This window comes from Carex rostrata, chromosome 27 (genome assembly GCF_964058835.1).
Source record: "Carex rostrata chromosome 27, lpCarRost1.2, whole genome shotgun sequence".
In the NCBI taxonomy this organism is placed as follows: domain Eukaryota; kingdom Viridiplantae; phylum Streptophyta; class Magnoliopsida; order Poales; family Cyperaceae; genus Carex; species Carex rostrata.
Genome location: NC_135944.1, coordinates 778,269 through 805,055, shown reverse-complemented (window position 1 = coordinate 805,055; position 26,787 = coordinate 778,269). Strand labels below are relative to the sequence as shown.

The 26,787-nt window shown below is 37.0% G+C and overlaps 1 protein-coding gene across 1 annotated transcript; it reads left to right on the top strand.

The window, feature by feature from the left end:
* The first annotated feature begins 24,079 nt into the window (after nucleotides 1-24,079).
* LOC144544870 (CBL-interacting protein kinase 7-like) lies at nucleotides 24,080-25,884 on the top strand. Its single transcript, XM_078293404.1, has 2 exons — nucleotides 24,080-24,547; nucleotides 24,644-25,884. The coding sequence occupies exons 1-2, from the start codon at nucleotides 24,233-24,235 to the stop codon at nucleotides 25,700-25,702; spliced, it is 1,374 nt and encodes a 457-aa protein (XP_078149530.1). The 5' UTR covers nucleotides 24,080-24,232; the 3' UTR covers nucleotides 25,703-25,884.
* Nucleotides 25,885-26,787: the final 903 nt, after the last annotated feature.

The window sequence follows — 26,787 nt, the reverse complement described above, 5'->3', positions numbered from 1 at the left end:
GTGGCTTAATAAATAGTAAAAAAATTCAGAAATATGTAAAATTTGGTCTCCAAGCACATTTTAATATAGAGATCAACTTGAACGGTTCGGATTGACGTTTTGAACTTTGAAAGTTGAAAAATGAATTGATAGCACCAAAGCTCAGGAACTACCACTTTGATCTTAGCCAACCTCTATATATATATATATATATATATATATATATATAGGAGAGAGAAAAGGCAAGAGAAATAAAAAAATCAAATACATATAAGAACATTTTAAGATGTTTTTGTAATTAAAGAGGTTGAATGTCGAATTATTCAATTGTTTAATATTTATATTTTTTTTGAATATGTGATTTTTCATATGAAGAGTATTATTTTTTTGCTACTAGCTAGAAAAATATATAGCTGATTAAAAAAAAAAAAATCTAAAGATGTTCAATCCAATTTCTTTTTTTTTTTTTGGTGTTTTAATTTGCACTGTTTATGTCGATAACCGTAGTCTATGCTTACTATCGTGCGGTCATGTTGTACCGTGTCCTTAGTGCATGTGAATCATTTCTTTGATGAAATTTTGCATACAATTTGACAATGTGCCTCCAAACGAACTATTTTTTTTTTAATTTGTTCTTGCACCAAATTAAACGGAGATAATGAGGGATAAACTGATGAGATAAGAATGGACATGACCCAATAGATATATTCATAATATATGAAAGAGAGATGTATAAAACCTAGATAGATGTAAGATAAAATTAATAATCATGCATGTCAAGCATCAACATATATCTTGTTTTGTCCTTTTAAGGCTAAGTCCATAAAAGAGATAAGGTTCCTTCCCTGATTAGATGGATAAGATACATATGCATTCATTGTAAATATACTTGTGTGTGTATGTGTTTTTTTTCTTAAATATATGGATATATAATATATTTCTTCAGTGTTGTAAACAAAAAATCTGTGTTTGACAGAATTGACATACGATAATTGATTCGGAATTTTGCGGATAATTTGATATTAATTTTTTTTTCTATATACTTAAGAATAAAATATGAATAATTATCTAAGAAAGTGCAAAGTAACAATTTAAATTATTTGTATGAATACATATATGCATAATAATAAATTTGCCTGATAGGCCAACTAGTCATTCTTGATGGCTGTTTTTTACAAGAAGATAAATGTTTGGTCTTTTTTAGTGAACAACAGCGAACAACTTGGCAGTTGCCTCCACAAATGTAGTATATTCTAAGTTCCAGATCCATTTACAGTCCTACTCATACTTATCAGAATTCACAAGTACCAGTCAACTTTAATTTCTCTGTTTTTATACAAATTTCAAACATGTGAAATGTCCTTCTTTTGGTGTGATTATAGTATGAGGTTGAAATTGAAAGAGGATTTGAATTTCATAAATTCTTAAATGAAAATTGGTTTGATTTTTTGTTCTTTTTACATTAACAATAACAGATGCACATGTCATATTAGAAATTTAGGAGTTCCGGCCGGTTCAATATAAATTAACAAATTACAATTTTCACCAAAAAAGTGTAAGTGATCCCTCCTCTATAATAATTCCATAAATTGTAATTAGTTGAAATTACAGAGGAAAGGGAATAAATAAACGTTAGGCAAATAAGCAATCCAATCTCCTGGGATCAATTTTTATCATCCTATTGCTTTAAGCACTTGCTTTGTCATCAAAAGAGGGATTGCATGTTCCAAAAACAAAAACAAGAAACAAAAAGGAAGGAAGAAAGAAAGAGAGATAAGTTATTCTAAGCAAGTGAGATATGGATGAAGATATGTAGACCAAAAAAATAATAAGGCATTATTCTTCTCTCATGTCTTGTTGCGCCTATTAGATAAGTTCAAGGTGAGAAAAAAAAACTTTGTATATTACTTGAGATAACTTGACTCTTCTTACTATTACTAACTTACCAATCAAGTCAAAACAGTCTCTATTTAACACACTAATTTAAATTGACTACGTCTATATTGAAGACATTTATACATTGGTCAAATAAATTGAAAAGAACCCAGATCAAACACATGCATGCTAGCTGTATGCTACTGTTTTAGATCAAACATAAGGTAAGTTAGAATATTGGTCACCTACTAATAAAGTAATTTTACAATGGATAGATAATATACTTTATATTGACTAGTTCAAAATCTAATATTTCATAAAGAATAATTATATTCATCCTCACATCTCTATCTTTCTCTGTTTCCACACTTACAATAGAAAAAGATTGTACTATAGTTCTATTGTTCCTCCTTTTTCAGTCCACACACTCGTTTTGCATCAACCTTCATAGGTATTAAATAATTGAAAGATAAAAAATTAATATTTTCAAACTAAGATATTAATATTTGCATGAGTAACTTCATATGATCACCCCTTTTTCAACTCCCATAATGATCCCTGCACCATCCTTCCTCTAATATGGTACGGACCCCGCATCAACCTTCCCCAAATCGTTCATGCTTCAATATTTCTTTAACAAAAATAATTGACCACATAAGGATAAACACTTCAGTGCCTAAGTATAAATACTTGTAATACTTGATATTAATACTTTCATATTTCAACCAGTGTCATATGTAAACAATACTTGCAAGTATAGGTATATATACTTGCACAAAGAGGTATAAATACTTGTGTGACGACGAGCCCAAAAGTATGTTATCATGGATCTCATTTGAAATATAAAATTGCATAGAAGACGTTCGTGATTTTATATTCGCAAAATTTCTCATAGATCGTCTGTCACACCCCGCGGTCACAGGTCGTGACAGTCCCCCGCCGTAAGCATACAACGCCGTGTATGCTTACAAGGCAATTAACAATTTAAACCAAACAACATGCAATTCAAAACAAGTTTCTAGTATATATAATCAGAGTACACAGTCTGGACAGTAAATAATATAACAAAAGTATCTCATCCGGATACTAACCATGAGGCCTACCCTAAAACTAAACAACCAAAACATAACTAGGGTCAAGTAAATGGTAAACTATAAGGCCTACTGCTCGCGTGCCTCTCCGGAATCAATCGCACCCGTACCTGTAAAATAACCGGGAGGGTGGGGGTGAGAATAAATTCTCAGTGCGAATTTGCCACATTTGAATTATTGGACTTGCAATCAAACTCTATATTCAACAATGAAACCCAAACAATAACAGTTCAAAACAGATATATATAATCATAAATAACAGAATGCCAATGCTCGACAACAGTTTAATCAACCTGAAACACAGTTTACGGAATTTCCAAGATGAATTTCAAACACAACATATATTTTGGCTTAACTCGATTCATAACTCAGTTCATAAGGGCTTGTAGCAATTACAGATGTTCTTTCGAGCTAAACCTTTATCAAACCCACATCTGTAGGGTTACAGACGCCTACAGATGGCCAACCGCTGGACCCTTTATCTGACACCCATCTGCAATCGCTTGGCTTAACAGTTTATTACGGTCTGGTTCAAATCATATAAAGAAAATCCTCTTTGGAATCATTCCAATAGTCGTAATATTCAATTGACCTTCAAAATGCATTAACCCGTAGGAGAATGCTACTGAGTCACAGACGTTACACATGTCACCCACGAGTTCCATTCACATCTCATAACATAATCACCTTCCCTCGTCCCAACCGGTACTGGGAATATCGAGGGCCGTTCACCTAAGGTCATTTAGGATCCTGGGAATCCAAGTTAGCATACAGCCCGACTTGGCAAATTCATTGGATCCAAGTGCTTAACTTCGTAAATCCATTCACATACATATCAAATCATAAATCAAATCGTGGTGACTTTCAATCAAATCAGATCATAATAGATCGACACAACCTACAACCATACCAGCATGCAAATCACTCAAGTCATATCAATTCGAGTTTAATTTGATTGGGCTATGCAAATGCTATACACAATTCAATGATGCAATCAATGATATTCAACATGACAAACGAAAACACAGTTTAATTCCTGAAAATAAAGTATCAAACAAGTCCAAGAATCCCGCACCTTAGTATGACGAGCGTACCGCTTAATTACGGATCAGGCGTCTCGAATTGCCTTGCTAAGTTTTGCTCGACCGAGCCTACACCTATATTATACGTATACTTGGTTTAATTCGGGTTCAGTGGTCTATACGTTTACTTATGGTTGGTACAGTCCTAATTCAATTCTTATGCTTTGGTATCCATTCGTTCGGTTCATCATTTCTTACCAAAATTCTCTAAAACCACACACAATCTCATCTAGGTCCTCGGGACCATACAAGCTCTCAATTGGGTAACCATTCACTTACTAGTTCACCAATTTGGTTCTCGGTTCATTTCAATTTACCGTTTGGTTAACCCTAATTTGGTCAAAACCTCAAATCAGCCGTTACATGTTCTAAAAATTCACGATCAGGAGGCAACCCTACCGATTACAAGTCTAATTGGTTGGGTTAAGCAAATCAAATCACGATTATGCCAACTTTCAATTTTGGCACGAAACCCTAGAAATCAGATTTCACAAATCGGAAGAAATCGGGAAAAAGATTGACAAATAAACTAGTAAGGAGTGTAGAGGAACTAGTCCTCGAGCAATTTGAACACAAATCTCGGGTTTAAAACGAGAATCTGAGAAATCGAGAAAATTCGAGGTTTCGAAAGAAAGAAGGAGAGAAAGAAATACCAAATAGGAGGGTTCGGAGAGATCCTCGGCTGCTTTCTCGGTTCCAAACTCGATTTCTCGCAACAATCGGGAGTCTGAAAGAAACGGAAACTCACGAGCTCTTTTTCTTCTCTCTTGGACGAAAATCACTTAAAAATGGGGAATGGTGGAAGAGAGAGAGAGAGAGAAGCTTTGATTTGGATTTTAGGGTTAAAATTACCCTGAATGCGGATGCACCCATCCGCAGTGCGGGTGGCTTGACCCGCACTCGAGACTTGGAAAGTTGTCAACAGAAATTTCAGAAAATCCGAGCCTAGTGCGGACGAACTCCACCCGCACTGCGGGTCAACCTCATCCGCACCCAGTACTTAGCCGATTTCAGGAAGTTTAACACCGAAATTCATGAGTGCGGCTGCACCCATCCGCACTGCGGATCCCTCACCCGCACTCACTACTTAGTCAATTTTCAGGAAAATTCAGTGCAATACAGAAATTCATGAGTGCGGCTGGACCCATCCGCACTGCGGGTCACTCACCCGCACTCAGTACTTAGTCAATTTTGGACCAACACAGAATTGCATGAGTGCGGATGCTCCCACCCGCACTGCGGGTCAATCCCATCCGCACTCAGCCTATAAAGTCTCAAAATCTCGAAATTTCGACGCGGTTTCGATTCACACTTAACCTACTTATTTAGGGGAACCTTAATTAAGGTTTAAACTTCCATTTTGTGAACATGATTTATCGATTCTTTCTTTTAAATCATTTGAAATTAATTATAAAAATTTCGTAACGTAACATTTCCCCCCCCTTAGAATAAAGTTCAGTCCTCTGAACTAAATTGCGTACCTGAGTCGTTGAATAGTTCCGGGTACTTCTCACGAATGGTTTCCTCATGTTCCCACGTTGCTTCCTTAGTCGAATGGCGTCCCCATTTGACCAGGACAAGTTTAATCGTCTTGCTCCGAAGTTGCTGTTCTTTCTGGTCCAATATCTGCATTGGCTCCTCTTGATAGGACAAGTCATCTTGGACACGCAAGTCGGAGTGATCGATGCAATGAGATGGATCTCGTATGTATCGGCGCAATTGTGACACATGAAACACCGGATGAACCCGGTCCAATGCTGGTGGCAATGCAAGCTCAGATGCCACCGGTCCCATTCGCCTCAAAATCTGAAACGGTCCAATGTACCTAGGACTCAACTTGCCGGATACGCCAAATCGGTGTACACCCCTGACGGGTGACACTCGAAGCCACACATGATCCCTTTCTTGAAACTCCAACGGTCTTCTATGCACATCTGCATATTTCTTTTGTCGCTCTTGGGCCGACTTAAGCCGACTCAAAACGACTTTCGTCTTTTCAGCAATCTCTCCTAACATCTGAGGCCCGGTAGGTGAATACGTACCTGCGGGTCCCCACCACAGCGGTGTGCGACACTGCTGTCCTGTAAGTGCCTCTTGTGGTGACATTCCGATACTCGAATGGTAGCTATTGTTGTATGCAAACTCTACCAAATACAAATGGTTGATCCAAGATTCTCGAAAACTCAAAGCACAGGATCGAAGCATGTCCTCCAATGTTTGTATGGTTCGTTCGGATTGACCGTCGGTTTGCGGATGATGGGCTGTACTGAATCTCAGTTTCGTGCCCATGGCTTCTTGAAAGCTTCCCCAAAAGTGAGATGTAAATCGAGGGTCTCGGTCGGAGACAATGTGCCGTGAACATCCATGGTATTTAAACTGGTATTGCAAGAACAGATCGGCTAGCTCTCTTCCGGATGTCTTGATCCGGAGTGGAATGAAGTGTGCAATCTTCGTCAACCGATCCACTATCACCCATATGGCATCATATCGTCCAACGGTTCTCGGGAATCCAGTCACGAAGTCCATAGTGATCGACTCGAATTTTCGCATGGGTATCTCCAACGGTCTTAGCAGTCCCGCCCTCTTTCGTCTATCTGCTTTGACTTGCTGACAGATTTGACATTTCTCAACATAACCTTGCACATTCCTTTTCATCTTTGGCCACCAGAAGTGTCGCTTTAGATCCTGATACATCTTGACTTCACCAGGGTGAATGGTATACCCCGAGTCGTGTGCTTCTGACAGAATCATATTCTTCAGTTCTGAGTCATTCGGAACGCATATGCGGTCATGGAACCGCAGAATGCCATCTTCGTGGAGTCGGAATGGTGAGTCTGCATTTGACTCGAAATGTTGTCGGAATTTCTGGCACTTTGAGTCCTCTTGTTGTGCTGCTCGAATCTGCTCGTGTAACTCTGGTCGAACCTCGACCGCGGCTAAGATAATCGAGGCAACTATAGTTGTACCTGCACTATTGCTATCTCCAATCAATCGAGATGAGGTTTTGTTACATCTGTAAAAAAAAAAAAAAAAAAAAAAAAAAAAAAAAAAAAAAATTCGTAAAACGTTATAACGTTTTTAAAACGTTACGTAACGTTTTTCACTGTAAAACTTGATTAAAAATGGCAATTTTATGAAGGCTGGATTCAATTAAAACGTCATAACGTTTTCAGAAAACGTTATAACGTTTTATACACCAAATTATGCGTTTTATACACTATTTCCTGCGTTTTTCACCAGCTGAATCGTCATAACGATTTACTAAAACGTTGTAACGTTTCATCCCACAAAATAAGGGTCTATTAGTAAAATTTCTGTGTCTCTTTCTCTCCCACTCCGTCCCTTCCCCTTTCTCTTGTGTGTTCCACCAAAGGAAGAAGAAAAAGAGAGAGAGAGCTCCATCTCCCTCTCAAACCACCGAACCTCCCAAGAAAGTGAAGAATGAAGCGAGAAGTCGGCCGAGCATCTCTCCTAACTCTCCCATTGGTACTCATTTCTCTTCTCTCCCCCTCTCAAAACCCAAATTTTCGCCATTGTTACGATTCTTGCTTAAACCCAAAATTGGTGCATCATTTGTGAGTAATCCCTCTCCTTTGAGCTTCTTCGTTGTTTATTTGTCGATTATTCTCTCGATTTCATCTCAATTTCATATTTCCATTTTAGGGTTTTGAACCACATCCGAATTTTGGGAAAAATTTGTGAATTTTTTAGTCCAATCCAACCCAATTAGAGGTGTTAATTGGTAAGATTTCTTTCTCTCTTGCCAAATCCGAAATTATTTTGGTTTCAAATTGATTTAAGGATAGTATCTTGGATAAATCATTGGGTTACCTCTCAAACCCTATATATGTACAACCAACCAAATCGTTATGAAAACTTAATTAGTAAGATGAGAAATGATTAAACGGGTATTCTTGCAAAAGGTTGCATAATTAGAATTGTATATGGTTTAGAGGACCCAAACGTAAACGGGATGAATTTTATAGGTGTGAGTAATAAAGACGAATGACAAGGGTATATGGATTTCGTTCAGAAAAGTATAAAGCAACTCATATAACTCAAGTAAGGGTATCAATTGCCGAACAATGATTAAAAGCAAGTATATATGTAATATAGGTGTAGGCTCGGTTGAGAAAGACGTTGCGGGACCATTCGAGACGTCCGAACCGTAAGCGCGATATACGCTCGTCGTAAACAGGTGCGGGATTCTTGGACTTGTTTGATACTTTATTTTCAGGAATTAAACTGTTTATTCGTTTGTCATGTTGAATGCTTAATTGTTGCATACTTTGAAATTCATGCTGCATATTGATTGTCGCATAAATGAGAATGATTGAATTGTTAGGTTAAGGTAAATTGGCATGTTGGTATGGTTATTATTTGATTAGTTCTATTAATTGTTCTATACGTGAATGGATCTGCCAGGCCGACCTGTTTAGGTGGCTGGATCAGGTGACGGTGACCTATCCGTTGATCTGTTTCTGAATTTGCCAGGCCGACCTGTTTAGGTGGCTGGATCAGGTGACGGTGACCTATCCGTTGATATGTTTTCTGAATTTGCCAGGCTGACCTGTTTAGGTGGCTGGATCAGGTGACGGTGACCTATCCGTTGATCTGTTTCTGAATTTGCCAGGCCGACCTGTTTAGGTGGCTGGATTCAGGTGACGGTGACCTATCCGTTGATCTGTTTACTGAATTTTGCAAGGCTGATAGCCGACTTTGGTTCTATTTGAATGAAATTGCAAAGTTGAGCAGTATGGCTGACTTTGATTCCGTGTGATTGCATTTTTGTCAAGTTGACCTATATAGGTGACTTGTAACCAGACCTTAGGAAATGGTTAAGCCAAACAGCTACAGATGGGTGTCAGATAAAGGGTCCAGCTTGGTTGGCCATCTGTAGGCGCCTGTAACCCTACAGATGTGGGTTTGATAACGGTCCAACTCGAAAGAACATCTGTAGTTGTTACAAGCCCTAATGAGTCGAGTTAAGCCAAATATGTGTTGTGTTTGAAATTCATCTTGGAAATTCCGGAAACCGTGATCCGGTTTTATTATTTGTTGTCGAGCATATGCATTCCTTTTTATTATGAATATGTATTTGTTTGAATTGCTATTGAATGGGTTTCATTTTTGAATATGGAGTTTGATTGCAAGTCCAATAATCTGACTGTGGCAAATTCGCATTGAGAATTTATTCTCACCCCCTCTCCCCGATTATTTTCAGGTTCATTACATGGATGCAGCAAATGAGGATATTGGTAATGCATATAAAAGATCCACTGCCTTGCATGTATATGTGACACTAGATAAATACACGCGGCAGGCTGTCAGACCCGGTGGATTTGGGGTGTGACAGGTTTCCAATGCAAACTCACGGGATGCACCTACGTGCAGATTCATTCTTCTCATTTCCTCGAGAAGGTGTGTCTCGCTGGTGATAATCGATGCCAGATTGATCTGACTCTTCCGGCTTAGCGCATCTGCTACCACATTCGCCTTTCCCGCGTGATACTGGATATCCAGATCATAGTCTTTCATCAGCTCCAACCACCTCCTCTGCCTCAAATTCAACTCCCGTTGAGTGAAAATATACTTCAAACTTTGGTGATCCGTAAAGATACGGCACCTTACTCCATACAGGTAATGCCGCCAAATCTTTAAAGCGAAGTTCACTGCAGCTAGCTCCAGATCATGGGTCGGATAATTCTGTTCGTGTGATCGTAACTGCCGAGAAGCATATGCTATAACATGGTCCTTCTGCATCAGTACACATCCCAAACCAGATCCGGATGCGTCGGTGTAGACGGTATACTCCTCGTCGGTGATGGGCATGGCAAGAACCGGTGCAGTTACCAACCGATTCTTCAACTCCTCAAAGCTTTGATCTTGAGTGGCACCCCACTCGAACTTCACACCTTTATGCAAAAGCTTCGTAAGGGGAGCAGCTAACTGTGAGAATCCAAGTACGAACCTTCTATAATAACCTGCTAGCCCCAGAAAACTGCGAATCTCCGTAACTGTTTCTGGCCTCTTCCAAACGGTCACCGCCCGAATCTTTTCTGAATCCACTGCCAACCCTTTACCTGATATCACGTGACCAAGGAAGGCCACTTTCTCAAGCCAGAACTCACACTTCGAAAACTTTGCGAATAGTTGATGGTCTCTCAATCTCTGCAACACTATCCGCAGATGTACCTCATGCTCCTCACGTGACCTCGAATATATCAGGATGTCATCGATGAACACCACCACAGTTGAATCCAACAGGTCATGAAACACTCGCTGCATCATATCCATAAATGCAGTCGGAGCGTTCGTTAGCCCGAACGGCATCACCCGATATTCGTAATGCCCATAGCGCGTTCGGAAGGCTGTCTTTTCCACATCAGTCGGACGTATTCTCAGCTGGTGGTACCCCGTTCTCAAGTCTATCTTGGAGTAGATCGAAGATCCTTGTAGCTGATCAAACAAGTCGTCGATTCGGGGTAACGGGTATCTATTCTTGACGGTCACCTTGTTCAGTTCGCGGTAGTCGATACATAACCGTAAGGTACCATCCTTCTTCTTCACAAACAACACCGGAGCACCCCATGGAGATGTGCTCGGTCTAATAAACCCGCTTTCCAGCATCTCTTCTAATTGGGCCTTGAGTTCTTTCAATTCTGCAGGAGCCATACGATACGGACTCTTTGAAATTGGTGTCGTACCCGGTACCACTTCTATGTCAAACTCCACTTCTCGTTCCGGTGGTAATCTGACTATTTCTTCCGGAAACACATCCACGAACTCCGACACCACTGGAATCGTATTCATCTCAGGAACTTCCGTATTAGTGTACACTATTGCTGCCAGATATGCAGTGCACCCTGAATCGATCAGATGCCTAACTTCCACAGCCGAGATGCACGGTATCAACCCTCCAACTTTTCTACAGTTCAGCATGCACGACATACCACCTTTTGCGGTCACAAAACAAATCCTGCGGTGCGGACAGTCGATCGTCGCTGCATGTCTTGTTAACCAATCCATCCCCAATAGAACGTCGTAACCCGTGATCTCCATAACCAATAGGTCTATCTCGAGATCCCTTCCATCAACTCTGACTTTTCGGTTTCGGCATATGGTTATTTTTCGGTCAGTCGAACCGAAAGGGGTTTGGACACTCAGGACTTGGTTATTGGTTTCAGTTGACCAGTTATACTTTTCTACCCAAGCCTTCGATACAATAGAATGGCTACACCCAGTATCTATCAAACAATAGGCACTCTCATCCGAGATAGAAAGTATACCTGTCATCACATCAGCTCGAGAATCAGACGGTTGCGAGCCTTCACCTTCCTCCAGAGTCCTTGTTGCGTCATATGCAACCTCTGCTATACCGAGTGCGTGGGCAGCCATTCGACCTCCAATCCTGCCTCCGCTGGTCTGAGAAGCACCTCGACCACGGAATGGTGGTCTACCAGATCCACGTCCCATGGGCCCTCTGCCACCGCTGTCTCTCTGGAACCTTAGTGCCGCATTCGGGCACTCTCTTGCCCAATGCTCCATGCTGCCGTAGGTGTAACACGCTTGGTTGCGGAGTCTGCAGTCGATCTCAGAGTGTGCCTGGTTGCATGAACGGCACCACACAGAAACGAAGCCCGGCCGGAGTACCGGTGCTGCTATCTGCCTCGGAGGGGGTCTAGGTGCCATGAACTGTCTCAGGGGTGGTCTAGCTGTCGACGGTCCTCCCCTTGACCTAAACTGTCGGTTTTGATCCTCCCTCTGTTTCACATTCCTCTCCGTCATCTCCGACCTTCTTCTCTTGCTGTGCAACTCCACTTGCTCAGCGTGATCCATCATGGCATGTAGCTCAGTAGCCATAGGGGTATCCACAATCATCGATATCCCTCCATCCAGTCCATCCAGGTACTGTCTATGGTATCTCACCACATCAGTCTGCACATCAGTCGCGTACCTGGACAAGGCAAGGAACTCATTGTTATAATCCGCCACTGCTCGCCCACTCTGCTTCAACTCCAGAAATTTCCTCCGCAGCGCCTCTCGCTGGATGTTACTCAGAAACCGTCGGGTGAATTGCTGCTCGAACCACTCCCACGGAATCTTGGCCTCCTCCCCGACATAACTACGTCGGGCTCCATCCCACCAGAACCTAGCACCGTCCTCTAACTGCTGCTCTGCCAGCTCCACCATATCTTGCTCTGGTGCTCTACATAGAACTAGCTTCGCATTCATGCTCGCGAGCCATTCTTCAGCAGCGGCATACTCGCCGGTGCCATTAAACTGAGGTGGTTTAAGGCGCATGAAGAAGTCGTACAACCTCCTAAAATCTTCCGGACCTCCTCGGGGAGCCTTCGGTGCCAACTCACGTCTCTCTGCTTGGCGACCTCTCTCGTAAGCCGCAATCAATCTATCATCTAAATCTCGGTCCCGGTTCTGCACACCTCCAGGTCCAAGATCAACTCTCTGGACCTCAGGCCCAGCAGATCCAGCCTCACTCGCTTGAACGATTGGCTCGTTCTGTGGATCCTGGATAGGATCACGATTCCTGATTCTCGGTCGTCCCCTACTGCGACGTCCTTCCATAACTTAAATAAGAAGAAAATAATTTATTAAGTTTGCATATACGTATCTCATAGAACGAACAGGTCGTTAGCCGTGACGACCCCAAGTATAACGTACCCCACTCACGTATCCTATCAGTCTGGTTAGGTTTAAACCTTGAGCTCTGATACCACCGAAGAGAGCTGTCACACCCCGCGGCCACAGGTCGTGACAGTCCCCCGCCGTAAGCATACAACGCCGTGTATGCTTACAAGGCAATTAACAATTTAAACCAAACAACACGCAATTCAAAACAAGTTTCTAGTATATATAATCAGAGTACACAGTCTGGACAGTAAATAATACAACAAAAGTATCTCATCCGGATACTAACCACGAGGCCTACCCTAAAACTAAACAACCAAAACATAACTAGGGTCAAGTAAATGGTAAACTATAAGGCCTACTGCTCGCGTGCCTCTCCGGAATCAATCGCACCCGTACCTGTAAAATAACCGGGAGGGTGGGGGTGAGAATAAATTCTCAGTGCGAATTTGCCACATTTGAATTATTGGACTTGCAATCAAACTCTATATTCAACAATGAAACCCAAACAATAACAGTTCAAAACAGATATATATAATCATAAATAACAGAATGCCAATGCTCGACAACAGTTTAATCAACCTGAAACACAGTTTACGGAATTTCCAAGATGAATTTCAAACACAACATATATTTTGGTTTAACTCGATTCATAACTCAGTTCATAAGGGCTTGTAGCAATTACAGATGTTCTTTCGAGCTAAACCTTTATCAAACCCACATCTGTAGGGTTACAGACGCCTACAGATGGCCAACCGCTGGACCCTTTATCTGACACCCATCTGCAATCGCTTGGCTTAACAATTTATTACGGTCTGGTTCAAATCATATAAAGAAAATCCTCTTTGGAATCATTCCAATAGTCGTAATATTCAATTGACCTTCAAAATGCATTAACCCGTAGGAGAATGCTACTGAGTCACAGACGTTACACATGTCACCCACGAGTTCCATTCACATCTCATAACATAATCACCTTCCCTCGTCCCAACCGGTACTGGGAATATCGAGGGCCGTTCACCTAAGGTCATTTAGGATCCTGGGAATCCAAGTTAGCATACAGCCCGACTTGGCAAATTCATTGGATCCAAGTGCTTAACTTCGTAAATCCATTCACATACATATCAAATCATAAATCAAATCGTGGTGACTTTCAATCAAATCAGATCATAATAGATCGACACAACCTACAACCATACCAGCATGCAAATCACTCAAGTCATATCAATTCGAGTTTAATTTGATTGGGCTATGCAAATGCTATACACAATTCAATGATGCAATCAATGATATTCAACATGACAAACGAAAACACAGTTTAATTCCTGAAAATAAAGTATCAAACAAGTCCAAGAATCCCGCACCTTAGTATGACGAGCGTACCGCTTAATTACGGATCAGGCGTCTCGAATTGCCTTGCTAAGTTTTGCTCGACCGAGCCTACACCTATATTATACGTATACTTGGTTTAATTCGGGTTCAGTGGTCTATACGTTTACTTATGGTTGGTACAGTCCTAATTCAATTCTTATGCTTTGGTATCAATTCGTTCGGTTCATCATTTCTTACCAAAATTCTCTAAAACCACACACAATCTCATCTAGGTCCTCGAGACCATACAAGCTCTCAATTGGGTAACCATTCACTTACTAGTTCACCAATTTGGTTCTCGGTTCATTTTAATTTACCGTTTGGTTAACCCTAATTTGGTCAAAACCTCAAATCAGCCGTTACATGTTCTAAAAATTCACGATCAGGAGGCAACCCTACCGATTACAAGTCTAATTGGTTGGGTTAAGCAAATCAAATCACGATTATGCCAACTTTCAATTTTGGCACGAAACCCTAGAAATCAGATTTCACAAATCGGAAGAAATCGGGAAAAAGATTGACAAATAAACTAGTAAGGAGTGTAGAGGAACTAGTCCTCGAGCAATTTGAACACAAATCTCGGGTTTAAAACGAGAATCTGAGAAATCGAGAAAATTCGAGGTTTCGAAAGAAAGAAGGAGAGAAAGAAATACCAAATAGGAGGGTTCGGAGAGATCCTCGGCTGCTTTCTCGGTTCCAAACTCGATTTCTCGCAACAATCGGGAGTCTGAAAGAAACGGAAACTCACGAGCTCTTTTTCTTCTCTCTTGGACGAAAATCACTTAAAAATGGGGAATGGTGGAAGAGAGAGAGAGAGAGAAGCTTTGATTTGGATTTTAGGGTTAAAATTACCCTGAATGCGGATGCAGCCATCCGCAGTGCGGGTGGCTTGACCCGCACTCGAGACTTGGAAAGTTGTCAACAGAAATTTCAGAAAATCCGAGCCTAGTGCGGACGAACTCCACCCGCACTGCGGGTCAACCTCATCCGCACCCAGTACTTAGCCGATTTCAGGAAGTTTAACACCGAAATTCATGAGTGCGGCTGCACCCATTCGCACTGCGGATCCCTCACCCGCACTCACTACTTAGTCAATTTTCAGGAAAATTCAGTGCAATACAGAAATTCATGAGTGCGGCTGGACCCATCCGCACTGCGGGTCACTCACCCGCACTCAGTACTTAGTCAATTTTGGACCAACACAGAATTGCATGAGTGCGGATGCTCCCACCCGCACTGCGGGTCAATCCCATCCGCACTCAGCCTATAAAGTCTCAAAATCTCGAAATTTCGACGCGGTTTCGATTCACACTTAACTTACTTATTTAGGGGAACCTTAATTAAGGTTTAAACTTCCATTTTGTGAACATGATTTATCGATTCTTTCTTTTAAATCATTTGAAATTAATTATAAAAATTTCTTAACGTAACATCGTCAAAAATGTGGACGAGATTGAATGAAGAAAAAAAAATCACCTCTAAAAGCATGTATATATGGTCCCCCATATAGTTTGAGATTTGGCTGGAGAGATTTTTTTTATGTAAAAGCGATTCACCTTGTAGGTATAAATACTTCTATTCTTAGATATAAATATTTATGTGCATAAAGATTAATACTTTAGAAAAAAAAATTAGTGTTGGAGTTTTCGTGGTTCCCAAAGTAGTTATGAAAGTTAAGTGCGGAGATAAATAGAATGATAGAGGTGCGGGAACAATTATCATGATCCTTTCATAAATAATAGGTTGGGCTTCTAATTCATATGTATGTTGTTTTTGTCTGATATTATTTATAGCAATAAAATATTGTAATTTATTATTTTACTATTTATTATTTTATTATAGTCAATTTCATGAAAATTTGTATATTTGTATATTAATTTTTTTAATTTAGTAATTTATAAGATATTATGAAAGCAAATATGTTCAAAATTCAGTACCCATAAAAATTAGATAAGTTAAGAGGATTTTGATTCTCATATAATGTTAAATTATAAAACATGTATACATATATGTTTTATAATAGATATTATTTTAATGTAGAGTTTGTAATGACCTTTTTTGTATAAGAGAACACTGTCTATATAATTAATTAAGATATTGTTTTATATGGAGTTTCTTATCGTACTAATAAAATCAAAACCAAATGTATATGCTATTAGCAACTTAGTAAACTAACGACCAAATAAATATATATTGCCAATCTAGATAATTACAAAAGAGGATGCTAATTCGCTCATGATAAATTCATCTTGGAGTAGTCAAGATGATGCAATTACGTATAGGATATATGGAATCAAAATATAAAATAAAATGACACAAAATATAATTTGTTATTATTTCGAGTTACTTAAAATTATTTTAATTACAAATAGTTCACCCTATATAACCATGTGCCATTGCCGCTGGTTACATAGAAATACAGCGAAAATTTCGGATGGAAATTAAATATTCTTTATCATATATTTCTTGCTGTTAGGTATTTAAAATTCCATATCCAAAATCGTTTGTTTACATGACTTCTTTTTTTTTTTCTTGTATAAAATTTCGACCATTTCATCCATCCTTAATTAATAACTACAATTTTTGTACTACAATTTAATTAACTAGCATTATATTACAATATGCCGAAATTTTTATCTATACCATAATAATAATAAAAAACACCCTGATTTTAGGAGAGTTTCATATCTACCCAGGCTGCCAAGTTAATCTGGTCCCATTCTTGTGGGGCTGCATATTGGCGTGGCGGCCCCCCAACAACTAAAAAATGTAATGTAATATTAAATATATTTAGGTTTTGAGTGGCCTCAAAGCCAATATGCGACCCTCCAAAAATGGAGTCGCAGATTGGTCTGAAGTCCCTGGTAAATTTGGAATTTCTAATAATTTGGGGTGTTCTAGTTTATTATTTTTTTTTCGAAATGGTATAAATAAAAATTTCGATAAAATATGATTGTAATTTTACAAGTTTCAGGTTGACTAATGTTTGAAAACTTAAATAATTCCAAGTGTTGATATCTAACATTAATAACTGATTCTTATTTATTAATGGTTATATATAAATAAGCAAGAATTAATACTATTAATAATTTTTAATTTTTTATGGACACTAAAGAAACTACTTTAATTTAGATCTTTCTCATGCTTTTTAGTGATTGGTAAGTCCAAAAGAATAGTCTTACTATGTTATTTTCCAAAGAAGAATATTTTCACAGTTAATTCAAAGTGATACCATGGTTTGGTTTAAATGCCTCCAAATTCTAGAAAGTCAGAGAAAAAGAGAGAACAGAAATTGAAAAGGTATATAAATCAGATAAGATGTATATATAATCCAGCTAGCTTTCAGTACCAATCAATTTTTTCTAGAGAATTTTATAGTTCTCTAGTCTCCTTTTTTTCCACTAAATAAATAACAAATGAAGAGAAATATGTTGAGTCCACATTTTAAGTGTCCACTTAATTTAATACTAAGTCTACTTTAAAAGGGTCAAGTATCTATATTTTTTTTCATTTTTTTAACAAATATGTTGTACATATAAAATTTTAACTAGTTGTATTTAACATTAAGCTAGTTGATTTAATATATAATAAAAATTGACGGGATGAATGTGTGTTTATAATATTAAATTAGTTATTTCAAATATTATTTTTATAGATACTTAACAACTTTAGTTTAATATATTTTCTATTTGAAATTTGTATATTTACAACTTTGAAGGTATTTCTGATAATTTTGTGTTAAAGCTACTTAGCAATGTGTTAAAAGTACAAACAACATATGATCTGTTAGTTCGTAGCTTCTGTGAAGGTTTAAAAATAATAATAATAATAATATGATCTGTTAAAATAAATTTTAATTGAATATGTTTAATAAAGAACACAAAGTGAACACTTGAGAGATTGACTCTTCTCATGATTCATAAATAAATAGCATGAACAGACAACTCAAACAATCATAACAATTAGAATATAATTGTTTAATTAAATATGGACCGTTTGGTAAATAATGCACCAAATGATCAACAAATTGAATTATACAATCAATCAATAAATTCCCTTGTCAGGTTTCCAAACGGAATTTTTTCAAGTACAAAACCGTACATAGGACTATTTGGTTAATCCAATGTGGGTTAGACCCCATTAATTTGATCTGTCATTGGCCAATGAATTTGAACAATATATATATAGAGTCTGGCTAAATTGCTGCTGGCAGCAGTTCTGTCCAAGTGCTGCCGGGGCTATATTTAGCCGTGTGATGTCTAAACAACAAATCCAAGCCGTTAGATGTTTAATCTATATTATAATATACTTGGAGACCAAATTTTACATTTTTTGGAATTTTTTTTACTATTTATTAAGCTGGTTTGAAAACCGCTGTTTTCAATGCTGCAGAAATTTACTGAAAACAGCGGTTTTCAAAGCAGCTTAATAAATAGTAAAAAAATTCAAAAAAATGTAAAATTTGGTCTCCAAGTATATTATAATATAGATTAAACATCTAACGGCTTGGATTTGTTGTTTGGACATCACACGGCTAAATATAGCCCCGGCAGCACTTGGGCAAAACTGCTGCCAGCAGTAATTTAGCCGGACTATATATATAGAGAGAGAGAGAGAGAGTGGCTAATATCAAAACGTTTGCACCAACTCTCCCGTGCAACCAAGTCAGTTTCCGATTTTTAAAGTTTAAATGATAAATCTAAACCGTTAGATGTGTTCTACATATTAAAATCTGCTTGGAGACCAAATTTTACATTTTTTTGAATTGTTTTACTATTTATTAAGCCACTTTGAAAATCGCTGATCCAATGGTGGCTGTTTGGAACAGTAAAATCAGAAGCCACCGTTGGATCAGCGATTTTCAAAGTGGCTTAATAAATAGTAAAACAATTCCAAAAAATGTAAAATTTGGTCTCCAAGCAGATTTTAATATGTAGAACACATCTAACGGTTTAGATTTATTATTTGGACTTTAAAAATCAGAAACTGACTCGGTTGCACGGGAGGGTTGGTGCAGACGTTTTGATATTAGCCACTCTATATATATAGAGAGAGAGAGAGAGAGAGAGTGGCTAATATCAAAACGTCTGCACCAACCCTCCCGTGCAACCGAGTGAGTTTCCGATTTTTAAAGTCCAAATGATAAATCTGAACCATTAGATGTGTTCCACATATTAAAATCTACTTGGAGACCAAATTTTACATTTTTTGGAATTCTTTTACTATTTATTAAGCCACTTTGAAAATCGCTGATCCAACGGTGGCTTCTGATTTTACTGTTCCAAACAGCCACCGTTGGATCAGCGATTTTCAAAGTGGCTTAATAAATAGTAAAAAAATTCCAAAAAATGTAAAATTTGGTCTCCAAGTAGATTTTAATATGTAGAACACATCTAACGGTTCAGATTTATCATTTGGACTTTAAAAATTGGAAACCCACTCGGTTGCACGGGAGGGTTGGTGCAAACGTTTTGATATTAGCCACTCTCTCTCTCTCTCTCTCTCTATATATATATAGAGAGAGAGAGAGAGAGTAAGGCTATGCTACTTCGCGAATTAAACAGGATGTTTTAATTCGCGCTCATATCTCTAGTTTCGAAGTCCAAATAACCGATCCAAATCATTAGATGTTTAATCTATATTAAAATGTGCTTGGAGACCAAACCAAATTTTACATTTTTTTACTATTTATTAAGATGGTTTGAAAATCGCTGTTTTTTAATGGTGCAGAATTTTAATAAAAATAGAGATTTTCAAACCATCTTAATAAATAGTAAAAAAATTCCAAAAAATGTAAAATTTGATCTCCAAGCACTAACGGTTTGGATCAGCTATTTGGACTTTGAAACTAGAGATATGAGCGCGAATTAAAACATCCCGTTTAATTCGCGAAGTAGCGTAGCCTTACTATATATATATGTATATGAGATGGGCTACGATGAGTTGCGAAGTAAAGTGACTATTTTACTTCACGCTCATATTTTGCGATTTTAAAATTCAAAACGTCGATCCGAACCGTTCATCTTGTTCTTCATATTGAAATGTGCTTGGAGACCAAATTTTACATTTTTTGGAATTTATTTACTATTTATTAAGCAATTTTGAAAGTCGCTGATTTGATGGTCCAGAAAATTTTACTGTTTTTACTGTTCACAGCAAAATAGCAATTTTAAAAAATGCTTAATAAATAGTAAAAAATGTAAAATTTTGTCTCCAAGCACATTTCAATATGGATTAAACATCTAACGGTTCGGATCGGTCGTTTGAACTTTCAAAATAAAAATATGGCATGAAGTAGAAACGCGTTTTACTTCGTAACTCACCGTACCCCATCTCTCTCTATATATAACAGTTGTATGATTTTAATAAGACATGGTTAAACAGTGCCTTAATTACAAGATTTTAAACTGTTGTATGATTTTAAATTTTATTTGCATTAAATGATTATTTTTTTTAATAGAAATCAAATTGATCCTTGATCTTGTAGTTGCACCAAATTAATATTCAAATTTTGAGCGAAAAGAATTAAAATTTTCATTTAAAGGTCCCCTAAAACAATAGATTAATTCTTTTCAGAGTAGAATGAACAAGTCTCCACATAATTATATTGTTGAATAAAAAATATAAGAACTCTGTTAAAATTCAGTTTTGAAGGACTACTTTAAAAATGCAAATGACATACCAAAAAAAAAAAAAACAAGTGGCTATAAAATATGAACCAACCGCTTTGTGGGCAAGTTTAAACCTAAAATACCCTTTATGATTGGCAACCTCTTTGTTTTTATGTTTTGAAATTTCAAAGACTGACTTGAATATATATTTTTTAAATTATTGAAGGATCAATTTGATATAAATAAAAGTTCATGCACCTACTATTTTACTTGTCCATAGTCCCAAGGCCAACTTATTTATTTTATAAAGCTTTAAGGAGCAATTTGGTCGAAATTAAAGTTCATATAATAAATTAATTTTTTTAAGAAAAATAATAACAAAGACCTATTTTTTTTATATATATATTTTGAAGTGTTTATTTTCAAATCATCATATTTGTTCTTTTACAAACAGATTTTGGAAGACAAAAACAATGTGAAAAACATTGCATCTAAACAGTAAATAATTTTTATTAATGAAATCGAGAAATTAATTTTATAAATAAAATAAGAATCTTATAATATCCTTTCACTAAAGTTAGAAATACAAAGTGAAGGCTTGATTAACTCAATTTGGGTTGTTGCTCTATTCAGTGGGCGATTAATAAATTAAGCACAAATTAGAAATATTATTGAATGATAAAAAAAACAAAGCAAAAGCAAGAGAATTGTTAAGAGTACCCCGGATGTGTACACCAGCTCAGCAATAAACTATGGGAGCAAAGCTAGGGTGTGATGTGCTCACCAAGAGAATTTGGTGAGCACAACTCCAAAAGTATATCATATCGGTTTCAAACGGAGAATCTAAACCGTTGAAATCCATGCAATTCATGAATGATGCATGTACATGCAAAATTTTGAAAGTTTCGAATTTATTTGCTATAAGATCAAGCGGCCAAAGATATGAGGAAAAATGAATATATATAAAACAAGTTATAAAATGTTCATTTCTTTGACAGCTTGATCTTATAGCAAATGAATTTGTAACTTTCAAATTTTGGCATGCACATACATCACTTATGAAGTACATGGATTCTAACGGTTTGGATTCATCGTTTGAATCCAATTCGATATATCTTTGAAGTTGTGCTCACCAAACCGTCTTGGTGAGCACATCACACCAACTTTACTCAAACCATGGAATAAAATACTCATCAAAAACAAGAATTTGTACTTTGAAATCACCGCAAAATAATTGAAGAAGTTTTATATATAAATTTCACATATTAAATAATAGAACTTTAATATTTCAATACAAAATTCTCCAATTATAAATTTATGCACAATAAGAGAACCGCGCTGAATAATTATTAATATTCCTTTTTCAAATCGCTTATGTTGTCATAATGAACTTGATTTTTTTATTAAGTTTTTATCAGGTTAGGCATATAAAAGTAAGGATCTTACTCGATCATTTAGCAAATCTAAAATTAGACCAATATTTTAGTGTCATATCATATTTTTTCCATTGGAAAACTACATTTAATTTGCAAATTTTGAAATATTTTTTATATGATTGACTAACATATACAACTGTGTATAGCATTTAAGGAGCCAATAGTCTGCAAAGTAAATGCCAAATTATTGAATTAATAATTTGATATGTTCATTTCTGAGTTGATATTTCTTGTATTATATTTATCTGATAACATGGAAAAGAATTTTGATTCTGTGTATTATATTAATTTGTTGCCAAATTGAGAGAAAAGGAACTCAGTCTTTCCAATAAATTGAAATTTTCTAATTTTGTTAATGCAATTTTATATTTTTGTATGTACCAATACTTTTCAATCCTCCTTACAAAATAAAATTACACTATAATAGACTTTCTAATTTTCAATCTCAAATTTTTAGTTCTGCTTCTGAATAGTTGTACACTTATTGTGTAACCTAATGATTCCGAGATCCATCTGTACTCTGAAGCAACTGGAGAATGTAAAAAATATATCCTTTCTTAATTTGAAAATTAAAAAAAGAAAAGCAAAGCATATATCCCGGAAGCACAAAATGGTTTCCATTTCTAATTAAAACCAAAAGTTCACAAATAAAGTAAGAAAAGCACACCTGCCTATAAATATATTTCTGTTTAGGTAGGAAAAAGTGCAAGTGGTTCCGAAATAAAAGATAGTGCATTACAGCAATTTGAGCAGCACCAACACAAATTTACAAATTTCAGGGGGACCCAACCATAAATATCTCTGCTTAATGATTGGGTTGCTTTATGAACAAACCACATTTATTACTGAAACATATTTACTTATTGATAAATATTTTGCATATACTAGTAATAAATATCATACTTTATTGTACAAATATTTTATATGGTATTGGTTGGACATCCTTTATTCCCTTGATACAATTTCATACACCGCAAATATCACTTTCATTGTGCTATATATGATAATTTACAAAAATGCCCTTATAATTTGAGGCGATCTTCATTCAGTACTCTCTTCCAAAAATTGCAAATTGAAGAAAAGATACATTTTTCTTATTTTATCATGGTATGAATATGTTTTTTGTTTTTTTCTCTTTCTTTTTTATGATGAAGCCAAAGCATTAGCATACTAATAGTTAATCAATAGATGTATTAATTGATGTACTAAAATATTTTTGTATTATTTTTGGGTCCTTATGGTAATTTTCAAACCAAGTTTCCAATTCCAGATATTCTCTTACTAAATTCCATGAGAAGAAAATTAAATAACAAACACAATTTTGCATAATTTTTTTCAAATAAACCCCACAAATTTTGTTTTGCTAACCTAGCTATATGGCGGCTTGGCGGAAGGGTCAAAGAAAAGAACACAAAATCTTATAAATATAACAAATAAAATAAAATAGAAACGGCACACTGATGCACAACTTAAACCACCTGGTAAGATTTTAACAGAGCAATTTCCACTTTCACACACAGGCCCTGTTCGGCAGTAAAAAGAAAATTGTTGTTCATGTGAGAAAAAAAATTCAGTCAGACTGAACTTTTTTTTTTTCCACATAAACAGTAATTTTCAATTCAAAATTTTTATTCCTATTCTCATTCCTATTCCCAATAGGGCTGTCGAACAGAACCTCAGATAGAATAGGAATGAGATTGGGTTGGCAAAATTTTTGAACTGTTTTTTTACTGTTCATGTGGAGGAAAAAAAATTCGATGAGACTGAATTTTTTTTTTTCCACGTGAACAATACTCTGCCGAACAGACCCTAAACCCCGGTAAGATTTTAACAGAGCAATTTCTACAGTCCTTACGCTGCATGAAGCGAAAGCTGCTCTGTTAAGCTCGTAACCCAAACCACCAGATACCTATTATCTCTAATTAATTAAATATTTTGTCATTAAAGTAACAAATGGCATAGACAACTCAGAAACCTCACACGGAATCTCCACCTAATTTATACCTCCTCACCCCCACACAGTCCCCTCATTCATTACCACCCCTTCATTTCACCCTTTCAGTCTTTCATAGACCCAACACAACCACACAACTAATAGTTAATCACCTTCTATAAAACCCCATTGACACCTCTTAAAGATGCCAATGGAGACTGTCGCAACCGCAACCGCAACTGCAACTGCAACTGCCACCGCCACCGCCAAAGCAGCAACGCCGAAATCTACTAAGAAAACCAACCAACTTCTTGGAAAGTATGAACTTACGAAGCTCCTCGGTCGCGGTACCTTCGCCAAGGTGTACCATGCCGTTTCTCTCTCGGACGGTACCCAAGTTGCTATAAAGGTGCTCGATAAATCATCACCGACTATAACTGCCATGCCTGCCGATCTCCTGTTAAGAGAAATTCTCGCCATGCGCCGCCTTTCACATCCTCATATTCTCCGTCTACATGAGGTGATTATCTAACAAAAGAAAAAAAAAAAAAAGACACAAAAATATGCTTAAGAAGAGAAAGCAATTCTGATAATTGTTTTCTGATCTACCTATTAGGTGCTTGCTACGTGCACGCGAGTGTATCTTGTGATGGATTATGCGCCGAAAGGTGACCTTGCGCATTACCTCAACAGTTTCAAATCTGGTCGTTTGGCCGAGCCGGTTGCTCGTCGCTTCTTTCTACAGCTCGTATCCGCTCTCCGATACTGTCACAAACGAGGTGTTTCTCACCGGGATATCAAGCCTCAGAACCTCTTGCTAAGTCATGACGGAACCCTAAAACTATCCGATTTTGGTCTCTCTGCCTTGCCTGAGCAGATTGGTGCCGATGGCTGCCTCACCACCGCCTGTGGCACACCTGCCTATGCTGCTCCTGAGGTAATGCGAAAGCGTGCATATGACGGGCCAAAAGCGGATGCGTGGTCTTGTGGCGTGATCTTATACAACTTCCTATCGGGGTCTCTTCCATTCGACGATCATAACCTCCCTTTGATGTATAAAAAAATGCTAAAGCGTGAATTTAACTTCCCATCTTGGTTTTCACCAACTGCCCGAAAGTTGATTTCAAAGCTTCTCGATCCAAACCCTGTGTCCCGGCTCTCGATCGAGGGCTTAGTGGATCACCCTTGGTTTAAACGATCACTAAGTCTCGATTCACAACTAAGTTTACTTAACTCATTGACAATGCCATCGTGCCATCTCGCGAGTAGTAATAGCATGACGGCCGTTAATGCATTTGACCTAATCTCTCTCTCATCTGGACTCGACCTCTCGGGCTTGTTCGACGAAGGAAAGAAGAGGAAGGAAGTCGTGAGGTTTACCTCGGTTGAACCCGTGCAAACCATTTTGCAACGGATCAATGATGCCGGGGAGAAACTTGGCTATGTGATCGGAAAAAGGAAATCGGAGAAAGGTTCAAAAGGTAATTTATTGCAGTATATACCAGGGTTGGTCATGCTGTCTGTCAATCTATCGGAAGTAGTAGCGCCGCTTCTACTTGTCGAGTTGCGAGTCGAAGAAGCCGGGGATGTAGTTGAAGAAGAAGTGTTCAAATGGGAAGAACTAAGAACAGAAATTGAAGATGTTATCAAGGATTGGCACAATGGAAAGGATTAACAACAAATAGCTTTTTTTTTTTTCCCTTATATTAATTTTTGTTATTAGGCAGAGGATGTAGTTAGAAATGTAAAATTTCATGGAGGAGAGGATGGGTGAGCTATTAATTAGTTGTGTTATTTCACTTATTTGTTTTTTGTAATTAGCCAATTAGATTTTGTTTTCCTTTCCTTTTTGCTTGATTGATTTGCAATATTGGTATTTTAGTTTGGTATATATGCTTTGATCAGTATCTCTTTTGTGCTGATGTTGGATTTTGGTGCAGATTTGATTTGTGCTAATTGTAATTAATTAACTAGAGAAGGCATGATTCAGTGGGTTTATGTTAATGCCATTTTTTTTTCTACTTCAAAGTCTTTATTCTCAAACAAATTGAAGTAGGTTAGAAATAAAATTCAATCGGAATCATAACACAATGACTTCTCAGAAGACTATCCATTCTAGTACTACTTTTGTTTAATTTGTGAGAGTTTTATTTTCAGAAAGATGCTGTTTTTTTATTGCTAGCTCGTCAAGATTATCACGAACCCTTCTTCTTTTTTCTTAACTTGGAATAGGTTGTTTAGAAATTACGGAGTTTATGTTAATGGCAATTAAGGTGTTAAATTTTGTTCTTTCATTATGTCAAGAAGTATATTTTATGTTGCATGATCTATCAAAAATAAAAATAAAAAATGAACTGTTTTTCAATCTTTTTTCCCCATTGTTTACTTAAAACAATTTAGTTTTTATTTTATTATTTATTATTTTAGTGGTTTATTGTTTTGACTTTGATTTGACACCTGTCAGGCAGAGTGAGTATAACTGTGCTGTTTATCTCAAATTATTTGTTTTATGTATTCTAGTTTCTTTTTTGAAAGAGGAAACGAAAGAATAGTGATGCAAATTAATTGATGAAATCATCAGTAAAAAATAAATCAACATTTTTCACTAGGAATTGCACATAAGTCAACAGAAAAATATATTGTCTAATAAATATAAAATAACTTATATTGATACTTATTTTGGCAACAGTTGACAATTGTATTGATATACTTTATAAAAAAAATGCAACATTGGCCATGTCAGATACAAATGTTGTGTGC